General features: G+C 42.1%; 1 protein-coding gene across 1 annotated transcript in view; it reads right to left on the reverse strand.

Annotated features, from left to right (window-relative positions):
* LOC129811646 (zinc finger protein DPF3-like) overlaps window positions 1-15691 on the reverse strand; it is a 55329-nt gene that overhangs the window by 20761 nt on the left and 18877 nt on the right. Inside the window, exon 2 of the mRNA XM_055863112.1 lies at window positions 8148-8308. Coding sequence (XP_055719087.1) covers window positions 8148-8308 — 161 coding nt within the window. The remainder of the gene's footprint in view (window positions 1-8147; window positions 8309-15691) is intronic.

The raw sequence follows: 15691 nt of genomic DNA on the forward strand, positions 1-15691 counted from the left end.
ATGCCAAAAGTGTGCAAAGCTGTCATCAAGGCAAAGTGTGGCTACTTTGAAGAATTTGTTTAACACTTTTTTGGTTACTACATGATTTCATATGTGCTTTTTCATTGTTTTGTTGTCTTCACTCTTATTCTACAATGTAGAAAATATTAAAAATAAAGAAAAACCCTTGAATGAGTAGGTGTGTCCAAACTTTTGCCTGGTACTGTATAGTGTAGACTACTGAATAGCCTATTTACGCCGAAGTTAGAGCGGCTCAACTCTTTTGCATTTTCAAAAAATGATGGTTCTCAAAAAGAGTTTGAATAGCTACCATAATCCTGTTGTGATGAATAATAATACTTAGCTTTGTATTGTTCTTCTTGTGGATTTGCTCAAACTGTCTTCCAAGTTATTTGCAATGGACTTGTTGGAAGAGTGATGTGTTATGTAGGGTTTGGGAGAGAGAGTGAGAGAGGGAATGAAACCCAGCCATTGTTTCACTCACACTTCCTATTGTATTGTTTTCACTGATCCTCACTCTGCTCTGCCTGTCACTAACACTGTGCAACATACCAGTGAATGTGATCGTGCCTAATAGAGGAGCACTAGCTGGTTCTGCCTGGTGTCTACAGACTCTCCACTGAGAGAGGGCCTTCTCCTGTAGCTGGGCAGAGGTAGCTAGCATTGCAGCAAGCCGGAGTAAGTTGCTGGCTGTCTGACTGGCGGGGGTAGAGGGAGACTCGGGCTGCATGCAGAATCAGCTCCTTGCTGCAGGCTGCCTGCTCTATTTTTAGCCTGCAGCTCCAAGGGGGAAAGGCTGTCTAGTTGTGGAGAGTTGAAAGTCAACGTGTGCAGACACATTGGTGATGGGCTTCGGTGTGAATGAGCCCTCAGAGTAGCTAGCATATGGTAGTTAGTGAATACCCCTGGCTCTCTCTCTTCTATCTCCCAACTAGGGTTGTCACGATACCACATGTTTTACTTCAATATGATACCAGGTTTAATATCATGAGTCGATACTCAATACCAAAACAATACCTGATACCGAAACGATACCACGGCAAAACAACACACACACACACAAAAAGCTAGTCATAAAATAACCACTGGGCTTTATTTTGTTTAAACGTGAAAAATATCTTGATAATTGGTAGAACAAATAAAACAACACATTATATATTCAAACACCATATTAAATAACATAAAAATACCTTACATTTTCCAAAACCATGTCTGAGACTCGGAGCTAGTGCTGAGCAATTTATGCTTTTTGAGGTCATTTCGGTTCGATTATTTAAAAAAATTATCACAGATTTCGGTTTCAATGTAATATTTTTAAACATTAAATGCTTTGTGCATTATGTGGGATGAATGCTGTAACAACACAGAATAAAACAAAGTACCATGATGGTAGTGACTGCCCATTACTGCTTCACATTACTTTCCTTTAATAAAATATTCCAATTGTGAATAAGGCATACTTTTATGACTGCTGAACTATCAATCACTTAGATGAGGTATTCCCAAACTGGGGTACGCGCAATGCCGTCAGGGGTACGCCAAATAAAAATGTGATTCACATAAAAAAAAATATATAATCTTCACATTTTCAAACAGTCCATTTATATTTTCCAACGGGGCTATACATTTGGGTGAGTTTTTTTCTCTCGCCTGAGTAGCCTCGTTTCACTGCCAAAAATAAAATTAAAGCATTTAATGTTCAGCGAAATAACAACACAATGTCAAATAAAGGTAGCCTAGTCAAATAATGAACATCCACTCACATTAACCGTTACTCTCTTGCGGGAATTCCACAAACGGTCCGTATGTAACCAAACATAGCTGTTGCTCATTCCGTTTGCTCGAAAATTGATAAATGGTAAAAATAAATTAGTAAAGACCCGCGTCAAGAGACACATAAAAGCTCTCCTAGTAGTACTGCTACTACCAGCAGTACCACACCTGCACCTGTCGACGACACGAGATGTTCTGCTTCCACAAGCACATCCAATTCTAGCATCAGTAATTCTACATTTGTTGTTAGCCCAGCTAGCATGGACACTGACAGTTGTGAATCTGATGCAGCCGAAGAGCTACTGCCCCCTTACCCGGGAAAGCACCAAACAACAGACAGGGACGTTGGACCATCGAAGAGGCGCAAATATGATGAAAACTACATTGATTTGGGGTTCACTTATATTCGGAGTAGTGCCTTTCCTCAGCCAGTGTGTTATATGTGCAAAAGTACTATCTCACAACTCGATAAAACCTTCACTCTTGCACAGACATTTAGAAACAAAACATGCCAATTTGAAAAATAAGCCACAGGAGTTTTTGTAGAATTAAGATGGCTTTCGAGTAGTAAGACATGTATAAAAGCAACAGATGACATCAGTGACATGGCAGAAGATGTTTTGAAACAATCACTGCTTCGCATACAAGCCAGTGAATTCTGTGCATTACAGCTGGATGAGTCAACAGACGTGGCGGGCCTGGCACAGCTCCTGGTATATGTCCGTTACGTTTATGGGGGGGGGGGTCAATTAAGGAAGACATCCTCTTCTGCAAACCACTGGAAACCAGGACAATTGGAGAGGATATTTTTTAAGTACTGGACAGCTTTGTGACATCAAATGGACTTTGGTGGTCAAGATGTGTTGGTATCTGTACTGATGGCACAAAAGCCATGACAGGGAGACATAGTGGAGTGGTAACGCGCGTGCAAGCAGTTGCTCCCGACGCCACTTGGGTACACTGCAGCATCCACGAGAAGCTCTTGCTGCCAACGGAATGCCTGACAGCTTGAAAGACATTTTGGACATTACAATGAAAATGGTTGACTTTGTTAAAGCAAGGCACCTGAACTCTCAACCATGTAACGCTTTTACAACACACAGAATTGCGCTGGTTATCAAGGGGCAAAGTACTGACACATTTTTTTAAATTCAAAAGACAAAAACAAAGCTGCTGTTACGCTACTTGCACTAATATGCAGTGCCTGTTTGTTAACTATTTAACTGTATTAGAATGCTTAAAAGGCCGCATTTTGTTTTGTAAATATCGGTTAACGGTTAACGGTTATCGGTATTGTTTTTTTTTGGCAAGGAAAATATTGATATCGGTATTGGCCAAAAATGTAATATCGGTGCGTCACACATTTTTTGCTGTTCATTTCTTCACTCCCACTCACACACATTAAGGGGGCTTTCACACCAAATTGGTTTGGAGCGTTTTTTTACGAACTCTAGTGCGTTTCCCCCCTTAGTTCGGTTCGTTTGGACTGGTGTGAACACTATATGCACTCGAGAGCGCACCGCACTGTGGTTCACTCAGAAAAGGTGGTCTCTGTCTGATTCCATTCGTAGCATGGTTTGCTGCAGGTGAACACGCAGTCCGGACCAAACACAGGAAAAGAACCAGAGGTGTGCAGTATTATTTGTTGTTTGACTGCGAGTATTATGATGAAATGCACACAGTAGCCTCCCAAACTGATATCTCTGAAACATTTGAGCGCCTCCGATGCAGATTAGAGGAGATGAGGCTATGCAGCTGATATACACTACATGATCAAAAGTATATGGACATAGAACTTCTTGTATAACATCTCATTCCAAAATCATGGGTATTAATATGGAGGTGGTTCCTCCCTTTGCTGCTATAACAGCCTCTGCTCTTCTGGGAAGGCTTTCCACTAGATCTTGAAACATTGCTGCGGGGATTTGCATCCATTCAGCCACGCGCATTAGTGAGGTCGGGCACTGATGTTGGGCGATTAGGCCTGGCTCGTAGTCGCAGTTCCAATTCATCCCAAAGGTGTTCGATGGGGTTGAGGTCATGGCTCTGTGCAGAGCAGTCAAGTTCTTTCACACAAATCTTGACAAACCATGTCAGTATGGACCTCGCTTTGTGCACGGGGCATTGTCCTGCTGAAAAAGGAAAGGGCCTTCCCCAAACTGTTGCCACAAAGTTGGAAGCACAGAGTCGTCTAGAATGTCATTGTATGCTGTAGTGTTAACATTTCCCTTCACTGGAACTAAGGGGTCTAGCCTGAACCATGAAAAACAGCCCCAGACCATTATTCCTCTTCCACCAAACTTTACAGTTGGCACTATGCATTGGTGCAGGTAGCGTTCTTCTGGCAACCACCAAACTCAGATTCGTCCGTCGGACTGCCAGATGGTGAAGTGTGATTCATCACTCCAGAGAACGTGTTTCCACTGCTCCAGAGTCCAATGGTGGTGAGGTTTACACCACTCCAGCATTGCGCATGGTGATGTTAGGTATGTGTGCGGCTGCTCGACCATGGAAACCCCTTTCATGAAGCTCCCGACGAACTGTTATTTTGCTGACGTTGCTTCTAGAAGCAGTTAGGAACTCGGTAGTGAGTGTTGCAAACAAGGACAGATGATTTTTACGCGCTTTAACACTCGGCAGACCCGTTCTGTGAGCTTGTGTGGCCTACCACTTCGCAGCTGAGCCGTTGTTGCTGCTAGACGTTTTCCATTTTACAGTAACAGCACTTACAGTTGACCGGGGCAGATCTAGTAGGGCAGAAATTTGACAAACTGACTTGTTGGAAAGGTGGCATCCTATGACGGTGAAGTAACTGAGCTCTTCAGTAAGGTCACTCTACTGCCAATGTTTGTCTATGGAGATTGCATGGCTGTGTGCTCGATTTTATACACCTGTCAGCAACGGTTGTGGCTGAAATAGCCGAATCCACTCATTTTAAGGGTTGTCCACATACTTTTGTATAAACAGTACTAGTCAAAAGTTTGGACACACCTACTAATACACCAACTCATTCAAGGGTTTTCCTTTATTTTTTATTATTTTCTACATTGAAGAATAATAGTTTAGACATCAACACTATGAAATAAGACATGGAATCATGTAGCAACCAAAAAAATGCGTTAAACAAATCAAATATATATTTTATATTTGAGATTCTGCAAAGTAGCCACCCTTTGCCTTGACAGCTTTGCACACTCTTGGCATTCTCTCAACCAGCTTCATGAGGTAGTCACCTGGAATGCATTTCAATTAACAGGTGTGTCTTGTTAAAAATCAATTAGTAGAATTTATTTCCTTCTTAATGCGTTTGATCAGTTGTGTTGTGACAAGTTACGGGTGGTATACAGAAGATGGCCCTATCTGGTAAAACACCAAGTCTATATTATGGCAAGAACAGCTCAAATAAGCAAAGAGAAACGGCAGTCGTCCACCATTACTTTAAGACATGAAGGTCAATCAATCCGGAACATTTCAAGAACTTTCAAAGTCTCTTCAAATGCAGTCGCAAAAACCATTAAGCACTATGATGAAACTGACTCATGAGGACCGCCACAGGAAAGGAATACCCAGAGTTACCTCTGCTGGAGAGGATAAGTTCATTAGAGTCACCAGCCCCAGAAATTGTAGCCCAAATAAATGCTTCACATAGTTCAAGTAACAGACACATCTCAACATCAACTGTTCAGAGGAGACTGCGTGAATTCTGGCCTTCATGGTCAAATTGCTGCAAGCAAACTACTACTAAATGGACACCAATAATAAGAAGAGTATTGCTTGGATCAAGAAACACGAGCAATGGACATTAGACCGGTGGAAATCTGTCCTTTGGTCTAATGAGTCCAACTCGAGATTTTTGGTTCCAACCGCCGTGTGTTTTTGAGACGCAGAGTAGGTGAACGGATGATCTCTGCATGTGTGGTTCCGACCTTGAAGCATGGAGGAGGTGGTGTGATGGTGTGGGGATGCTTTGCTGGTGACACTGTCTGTGATTTATTTAGATTTCAAGACACACTTAACCAACATGGCTACCACAGCATTCTGCAGCAATACGGCATCCTATCTGGTTTGAGCTTAGTGGGACTATCTGTTTTTCAACAAGAAAATGACCCAACACACCTCCAGGCTGTGTAAAGGATATTTGACCAAGGAGAGTCATGTTGTGCTGCATCAGATGACCTGGCCTCCACAATCACCCGACCTCAACCCAATTGAGATTGCATTCCAGGTGAAGCTGGTTGAGAGAATGCCAAGTGTGCAAAGCTGTCATCAAGGCAAAGGTGGCTACTTTGAAGAATCTAAAATCTATTTTGATTTGTTTTACACTTCTTTGGTTACAACATGATTCCATATGTGTTATTTGATAGTTTTGTTGTCTTCACTATTATTCTACGATGTAGAAAATAGTACAAAATGAAGAAAAATCTTTGAATGAGTAGGTGTGTCCAAACTTTTGACTGGTACTGTAAGTATTCAGACCATTTGCTATGAGACACGAAATTGAGCTAAGGTGCATCCTGTTTCCATTGATCGTCCTTGAGATGTTTCTACAACTTGGAGTCCATCTGTCGTAAATTAATCTGATTGGATATGATTTGGAAAGGCACCTGTCTATATAAGGTCTAAGAGTTGACAGTGCATGTCAGAGCAAAAACCAAGCCATGAGGTTGAAGGAATTGTCTTTAGAACTCCGAGACAGGATTGTGTCGAGGAACAGATCTGGGGAAGGGTACCAAAACATATCTGCGGCATTGAAGGTCCCCAAGAACACAGTGGGCTCCATCATTCTTAAATGGAAGCAGTTTGGAACCACCAATACTCTTCCAAGAGCTGGCCTCCCAGCCAAACTGAGCAATCAGGGGAGAAGGGCCTTGGTCAGAGAGGTGACCAATAACCTGATGGTCACACTGACAGAGCCCAAGACTTCCTCTGTGGAGATGGGAGAAGCTTCCAGAAGGACAACCATCTCTGCAGCACTCCACCAATCAGGCAGGCCTTTATGGTAGAGAGGCCAGACGGAAGACACCCCTCAGTAAAAGGCACATGACAGCCATCTTGGAGTTTGCCAAAAGGCACCTAAAGGACTCTCAGACCATGAGAAACAAGATTCTCTGGTCCAATAAAACCAAGATTGAACTCTTTGGCCTGAATGCCAAGAGTCACGTCTGGAGGAAACCTGGCACAATCCCTACGGTGAAGCATGGTGGTGGCAGCATTATGCTGTGGGGACGTTTTTCAGCGGCAGGGACTGGGAGACTAGTCAGGATCAATGGAAAGATGAACAGAGCAAAGTACAGAGAGATCCTTGATGAAAACCTTCTCCAGAGCGCTCAGGACCTCAGACTGGGGTGGAGGTTCACCTTCCAACACGACAACAACCATAAGCACACATCCTAGACAATGCAGGAGTGGCTTCGGGACAAGTCTCTGCATGTCCTTGAGTGGCCCAGCCAGAGCCCGGATTTGAACCCAATCCAACATATCTGGAGAGACCTGAAAACAGTTGTGCAGCAACGCTCACCATCAAATCTGACAGAGCTTGAAAGAATATGCAGAGAAGAATGGGAGAAACTCCCTAAATACAGGTGTGCCAAGCTTGTAGCGTCATACCCAAGAAGATTTGAGGCTGTAATCACTACCAAAGGTGCTTCAACTGAGTAAAGGGTCTGCATACTTATGTAAAAGTGATATTTCATTTTTGAATTTTTTTAAACATTTGAAAACATTTCTACAAACCTGTTTTTGCTTTGTCATTATGGGTTATTGTGTGTAGATTGATGAATGAAAAAAAACGATTTAATCTATTTCAGAATAAGGCTGTAACATAACAATGTGGAAAAAGTAAAGGGGTCTGAATACTTTCCGAATGCACTGTATATGAATAGTTCTCCCTGGAGGTAACATGAACACTATTGGATATCATTATATTAGACATGTTTGTAGCTGTAGTGGCCAGAGGGATATATTTAGACAGATGACATTACCCACTAAACGTCAACTGAATGATAGTTTTAAGGCTATTCCATGCTAAAAGAGTGATGCCGAGACTCCGATTTTCCACTTTAAAAAATATATGTCAAACAAAAACCAATGATTGCAAAGTTAAACAAACCATACAACTGTAGTATGCAAAATGACTACTTTGAACAATTTCAACTGAACATTTAACAAAAACACATTTACTTGAAGAACAGTGCAGATGCAAAGTTTGGTAAGAGAATGACAGCACAAACCGCAATCATTGTTTTTATTTGACATACATTTCAAAGTGAAAAATCTGAGTCTCAGCAACACTGTTGGCGTGGAATTGCCCTTTAGTAAACCACAGAGCCAGCCATCATAACTCCCAACCAACAGAGTAGTGCTTCTCTACCCACCAGGGCTGCGATGGTGGCGCTCCATCCAGATGTAGCAGTTGTTCTGTGCCACACCGGTCTGGGAGTCCAGGAAGGGCAGGCGCACGCTGCGCTCGGCACACAGGCGGGCATTGTAGCTGCGGCACTGCTCAATGGCCTCTTTGTAGAACTGGTCACCCAACCTGCAGCAGGGAGACCATTCAGACAGAGGTCAACACCACATGTGGTTGGCACAAACATGCATTTGGTTATGTGGCTGTTATAGACACTGAAATAGGCCCAAATACCAGATTAGTGGCTAACCAGACAATTCATTTCAGCCATGACTCACTGACCACCATGGAACACTAGAAATATCCCTACAGACCGTATGTCTTCAGGGGAAGAGAAGTTTCCATTTGACTGTCATATACATTAAGCCATGTAGATCTCGTAGACCTCAACCCAGCCCCAAACAAAACTATAAGATGAGTTTGTATAAGCCGTCATTGTAAATAAGAATTTGTTCTTAACTGACTTGCCTAGTTAAATAAAGGTTCAATAAAATTAATAAGTAAAAGGTTTTCCTGATCTGACCGATTATACACCATGTAAAACATTATAGGGTTGGTGTTGGCTACATTCTGGAAGCATATTTTCACCTCTTCATCCTCTGTACTGCTCTGTCGGCATACAATCAGGGATGGCGGGTCATGGGCCGTTCCCTAGCGACCAGCAGAAATGCAATGATGATTACAGTCAGCTTTTAAATGATGTAAATCACCAGGGTCAATCAAATAATCAAACAAACACTATTCCCAGGATCTTCAACCACTGATTGAAGTGGCTCTACCATGGAGAAACAACATGACTAAGATTAATGTTGTCTGTGTGATGCTTACATTGCTCTTTGCGGAGACTGGCGTGACTTTCATATAGCCTAGCTCAGGGTTCCCCAACTGGCGGCCCGTGGCCCAAATTGGCCCCTCAAGTTCTGAGCAAAATCTATAATATATATATATATTTTTTTGCACTTTCATTCATTCATTTCAAGACTGTAAAACACCAGCAAATCAGCTCCAAGTGAGGTTTGAAATGATTATGTTTTAGATAAATATTGTATCTGTTTGGGCTTCTGCGGTTTCTACAAATGATTTGTAATTACGTTCCGACACCCTGACCATCCACCCAATAGAAAAAATTATAATAATTGGCCTGCCGCTGAATCTAGTTGATGATCCCTGGCCTTTCCTTTCATCATCTGGAAGAAAAATCTGGCCTTAACAGCCATTTATAATCTCCACCCGGCACAACCAGAAGAGGACTGGCCACCCCTCAAAGCCTGCTTCTTCTCTAGGTTTCTTCCTAGCTTCCTGCCTTTCTAGGGAGTTTTTCCCTAGCCACTGTGCCTCAACATCTGTATTGCTTGCTATTTGGGGATTTAGGCTGAGTTTCTGTAAAAGCACTTTGACATGTGCGGATGTAAAAAGGGCTTTATAAATACATTTGATTTGATCATGACCTCTGGGTCGCTGGGACATGACTGAATCACATGACTGATTCTACACAGTAGTGAGCTTTGGTTTCTATTTAGGGCGATGAATTAATGAGGAAGGTGATGTGCTAGGCGAGGGCATCACAATATAGAATGTGTTCAAAGAGTCTCATGTCTAACATATCAAAATTTACAGACACTACTACTGCTAACATTATCTTAATGATCTTATAGTTTGTGGTGCTTTTTTCCAATGCAGGTGATAGTTTGGCAGCCCCTTAGGGTATCAATGTTAATATTTGCTGTGAAAGGAGGAGATTTCACATTCAAACCTTCAGTCCCTGCCACACAGCTCATATGGTAATTAGTCTGCTTAATTAACCTCAGCAGAGCCGCTAGCACACAGACAGGTTTTAATTTGACTACATCAAAGATGAGGATAAATGCTGAATCTAACACAAAAGGCAGCAACGTATCCCTGTGTAAAGTTCTACCTAGCTGGGCCCGCCACTGGTATAGCCTACCCATAATACATTTTCACTGCATGTTCTCGATTACAATACGTACAAGCAGCCATTTTGAAAAGGCACACTTAATGAGGCGCTGTAATCGTAGCTCTCCCAGCCTCAATTAGAGATACGGAGGTCTGTGAGAAGAGGAGGCATTGGCACGCTTGGGCCAAGCAAAGAAGGCCAAATCCGCTTTCTCTCTCTCCTCCTTGTCCTACAAATCTATCCTCTCTTTCTCCCTAACTCTCTGATTAGACAACTTCCAACAGATAAACAGACATGCTTGGAATGTTTTCCCTCACATAGAGGAAGGCACTGCGGTGAGACAAAGCCACAGTGTTTGAGGATTCTTGGAATGAGGATGCGTGTCAGTGTGGTTGTGAAGAGTAAACAGTCCCAGGTACACAAGGCAAGAAGAGGGAAAAGAGAAAGAAAGAAGGGGAGAGCACGAGAGAGACAGAGAGCACGAAGCTCAGAGAGAGGTTAAAGACAAACCATCAGAAAGGATAGCACGATAACTAGCAGGCTGCATTGTTTCCCTTCCTCGTGTTATAAACCAACAAAGACAGTGAATAGTAGGCTAGATAATAATGCCAATGTTATTCTTTGCCTTGTGGAAATTCCATAGAGCAATGAGCTCACACATGGCATTTCTAAAGGTTCTAAAACTAGCCTCTGAGCAGCACAGGAATTTTACAGGAACAAATCACAAACGGGGGTTTATGCACATGCAGAGTGGCCAACTGGTAAGCGCTCGCTTGAGGGTTTAATATAAAATAGTCTATCTGAAAAGGTGATTGAGCAGTGAGTGACAGAGTTTATTAAACTTGAAATAAACCTCAAGACTAGACTACGGATAATAATGATGACTATTCTGCCTGCCCAAACTAAAGCACCATGTTCCTGGGACCAGAAATGACTAATATGTCATAGCACCTCAATCATGTTTCAGGATTGCATGCCATACAACAGTTACATGTGTTGTGGCTGTTAACAATACAGTCATTAGGCTACTAACCCACTTAAAGAACATTTAGGCCTTAAACTACCATCATGTCATGTGAATCTGAATGCTGTACCTAGATCACTTCAGTCAAGCTTCAGCGTCTGACCAAAAACATCCAGGGGAATAGAAAACAAACAAGCCGCGAAAGTCATGTTAAAAGCTCCCTCTGTTATGAGGTGTCAACTGTCTGCCTCAAAGGCTGCTGCATGTCTTTCATCCTACTAGTGCACTGGCCCTGAGCAGCAGATGCAGCAGCCTAAGTGAGAGACATCTCCAACACTCATCATGAGTGAAAAGCCTCAGCGTCTGAGAGCACAAGAGGTGAGAGAGGCGCCGCTCATACTCACATACGTTTTTTCCCCACTGTCCGTTATTTAGCACCTTTGTGTGACATTGAAGTGGTTGGAAGGTTGTTCCAACAGTAAAAATACATAGCAGAGCTAACCAGACACAGACACTGTTGTGACTTAGCTACAGTAAGGGAAAGCCAAGCTCAAAAGCACACACCATCTTACAGATGTGAGTGAGGGGGAAACAAAAATAAAATCTTGTGGCTGCTGGGGCCTCCTCTATCAGTGTGCTCCTGTCAACAGTTTAGGCGTCGCATGTCTGTGCCCAGCCCTTAGTTTGAGCATTAGATGAACACACATTTTGCATAATAGATAATGATAACTCAGTTTCCATGAGGCCAGACAAGCCAAGTGATCTGCAGAAGCCTAATTCAGAACATTAATTCCATTTACTTTTACACTACATTTGAGGAACCCCTAGAGTTTTAACTGAGCAAAAATATAAAACACAACATGTAAAGTGTTGGTCCCATGAAATATGGGGGGGGGAAATGCACCAAATTATTTTCAGTCTTCAACATAGAAATGCTACCAAAAAATGTATTGAAACTTGTTACAAATGATGGGAGTCACACAAGATTCACAGAATGATATTTTGAAAGAGGAAGTAAAGTACTTTAAAACCTGTTGAGGATGGGGGCGCTGTTGAGACTATTTATGCTAATTGTGTAATTTTTGAAACGGCTTCCCACAAAATCCTTGATCGTACAATATGCATATTATTATTATTATTGGATAGAAAACAGTCTATAGTTTCTATAGGAGTTGAAATTTTGTCTCTAAGTGGAACAGAGCCCATTCTACAGCAATTTCCCTGACATGGAGTCAGATTTGAGAAATGTTGGCCACTGTTCTGAAGTCAGTTAAAAGGGCACTGTTATTGCTATGACTATACGGACACTTCTTACGTCTTCCCCTGGATGCCTTTACGTGATGACGATTCCAATGGGGTCGATTGCGCGTTCACAGGCACTACAAATGAAAAAACCCTGAGGCTAGCAAGTCTTTTCTTGGTGCGTAACGCGCGTGGAGGACTCCGACCCGCTCCTGTTCCAAGCGTTAGTTTAGCCTGTTATATTTCTCCGGTCATCTTTTCACTCGTTATAGGAGTTAAAAACATCATAAGGTAGTTAATTTAAAGCGTTTTATAGCAATTTATATCCGTTTAGTGCGATTTTGGGACATTTATTTTTGAAACGATGTGAATAGCCGGGCACGCTTTTCAGTTCATCCCGAACGCAGTTGGCATTTCCACATGGCAAGAGGACAGCTTTCCACCAAAAGACGATTACTCCCAAGAAAGGATCCTTTGCCCAAGATACTGATGGAAGAACAGCTCAAGGTAGGACATTTTTATTATGATAAATCGTGTTTCTGTCGAAACATTTTAGTGGCTTAGGACGCCATGTTTTTTGACGTAGCTTCGCTTGGCGCAAACTGTATTGAAAAGTAAGGATAAATTAAAAAATGTAATTCCGCAATTGTATTAAGAATTAAATTGTCTATCAATCCCTGTCCACCCTATATTTTTTAGTCACGTTTATGAGTACTTATGTATAAGAGTAGATCACTGTCTAAGTGGCGCAAGGACATTTTGTGACCAGCTGAGCTACATTTCACATTGTCTAACCATGATTTTGGTGGCTAAATATAAACATTCTCGATCAAACTCTATATGGATTGTGTAATATGATGTTACAGGAGTGTCATCGGAAGAATTCTGAGAAGGTTAGTGAAAAAATTAATATCTTTTGGCGATGTTGACTTTTATCGCTCACTTTGGCTAGAATCAATGCTGGGCTGCTATGTGCTATGTGCTATGCTAATATAACGATTTATTGTGTTTTCGCTGTAAGACACTTAGAAAATCTGAAATATTGTCTGTATTCACAGGATCTGTGTCTTTCGATTCGTGTATGCTGTGTATTTTTACGAAATGTTTGATGATTAGTAAGTAGGTAAACACGTTGCTCTAAGTAGTTTTTCTATTCCATTTGTGACGGTGGGTGCAATTGTAACCTATGCCATCTACCTGAAATATGCACTTTTTTCTAACAAAACCTATCCCATACCATAAATATGTTATCAGACTGTCATCTGATGAGTTTTTTTGTTGGTTAGGGGCTATAAATATCTTAGTTTAGCCGAATTGGTGATGGCTACTGGTGTTGGTGGACAAATAAAAGATGGTGGATTATGCTAATGTGTTTTTAGGTAATAGATGTACATCTTTACATATTGTGTCTTCCCTGTAAAACATTTTAAAAATCGGACATGTTGACTGGATTCACAAGATCTGTGTCTTTCATTAGCTGTATTGGACTTTAATGTGTGAAAATTAAATATTTAAAAAAAAAAACTTTTTTTGAATTTCGCGGCACTGGTTTTTCAGTGGGGGGGGGGGGGGGGGGGGGTGTGCCGCTAGCGCCACGCTGATCCTAGACAGGTTAAGAATATGTTTTTGTTTCAGTCTCCTCCATCTCCACTAACCGAAGCTAATTGTATGGATTTCTTTCCTATTAATAATGTAAAATTAACATCTGTACAGAAAGACTCATGTGAAGGCCAAATTACAGAGGAGGAACGTCTTGATGCAATTAAAGCCTTTAAGTATAGGAAAACTCCAGGGCTGGATGGCATACCAGTGGAAGTATACAAAACAGTTTTTTGATATACTCAGAGGACCTTTATTAGCATGTTTTAACCACTCCTATATAAATGCAACAAGAAGGTCTGATTTCATTATTACTGAAACAGAATCCAAGTGTATATTTAAAGATCCAGTCCATTTAAACAATTGGAGGCCTCTTACACTTCAGTGTTATGATGCAAAAATTCTAGCTAAACGCTTGGCGCATAGAATTAAAAAGGTATTGTCAGATGTTATCCATCCTAAACAGACAGGTTTTTTACATGGATACTACATTGGAGATAATATAAGACAAGTACTGGAAACAATAGAATACTATGAAATATCGGGGAAACCAGGCGTGGTTTTCATAGCTGATTTTGAAAACGCTTTTGATAAAGTACGACTGGAGTTTATATATAAATGCCTAGAATATTTCAATTTTGGATTAAAGTTATATGATAAACCTAGGTGTAAAATAGTAAATAATGGCCACATCTCAGACAGTTTCAAACAGTCAAGAGGAGTCCCGTGTGGCTCAGTTGGTAGAGCATGACGCTTGCAACGCCAGGGTTGTGGGTTCAATTCCCACGGGGGGACCAGGATGAATATGTATGAACTTTCCAAGTTGTAAGTCGCTCTGGATAAGAGCGTCTGCTAAATGACTTAAATGGAGTAAAACAAGGTTGTCCACTATCGGCATATCTATTTATTATTGGTTTTACTGCTAACCTACAAAGCATTACATGGGCTTGCTCCTACCTATCTTTCCGAGTTGGTCCTGCCATACATACCTACACGTACGCTACGGTCACAAGACGCAGGCCTCCTAATTGTCCCTAGAATTTCTAAGCAAACAGCTGGAGGCAGGGCTTTCTCCTATAGATATCTATTTTTATGGAATGGTCTGCCTACCCATGTGAGAGACGCAGACTCGGTCTCAACCTTTAAGTCTTTACTGAAGACTCATCTCTTCAGTAGGTAATATGATTGAGTGTAGTCTGGCCCAGGAGTGTGAAGGTGAACGGAAAGGCTCTGGAGCAACGAACCGCCCTTGCTGTCTCTGCCTGGCCGGTTCCCCTCTCTCCACTGGGATTCTCTGCCTCTAACCCTATTACAGGGGCTGAGTCACTGGCTTACTGGTGATCTTTTATGCCATCCCTAGGATGGGTTTGTCACATGAGTGGGTTGAGTCACTGACGTGATCTTCCTGTCTGGGTTGGCGCCCCCCCTTGGGTTGTGCCGTGGCGGAAATCTTTGTGGGCTATACTCGGCCTTGTCTCAGGGTGGTAAGTTGGTGGTTGAAGTTTTTCCCTCTAGTGGTGTGGGGGCTGTGCTTTGGCAAAGTGGGTGGGGTTATATCCTTCCTGTTTGGCCCTGTCCGGGGGTATCATCGGATGGGGCCACAGTGTCTCCTGACCCCTCCTGTCTCATCCTCCAGTATTTATGCTGCAGTAGTTTATGTATCCGGGGGCTAGGGTCAGTTTGTTATATCTGGAGTACTTCTCCTGTCTTATCCGGTGTCCGTTGTGAATTTAAGTATGCTCTCTCTAATTCTCTCTTTCTCTCTTTCTTTCGGAGGACCTGAGCCCTAGGA

The sequence above is a fragment of the Salvelinus fontinalis genome, chromosome 15, assembly GCF_029448725.1.
Source record: "Salvelinus fontinalis isolate EN_2023a chromosome 15, ASM2944872v1, whole genome shotgun sequence".
NCBI lineage: Eukaryota > Metazoa > Chordata > Actinopteri > Salmoniformes > Salmonidae > Salvelinus > Salvelinus fontinalis.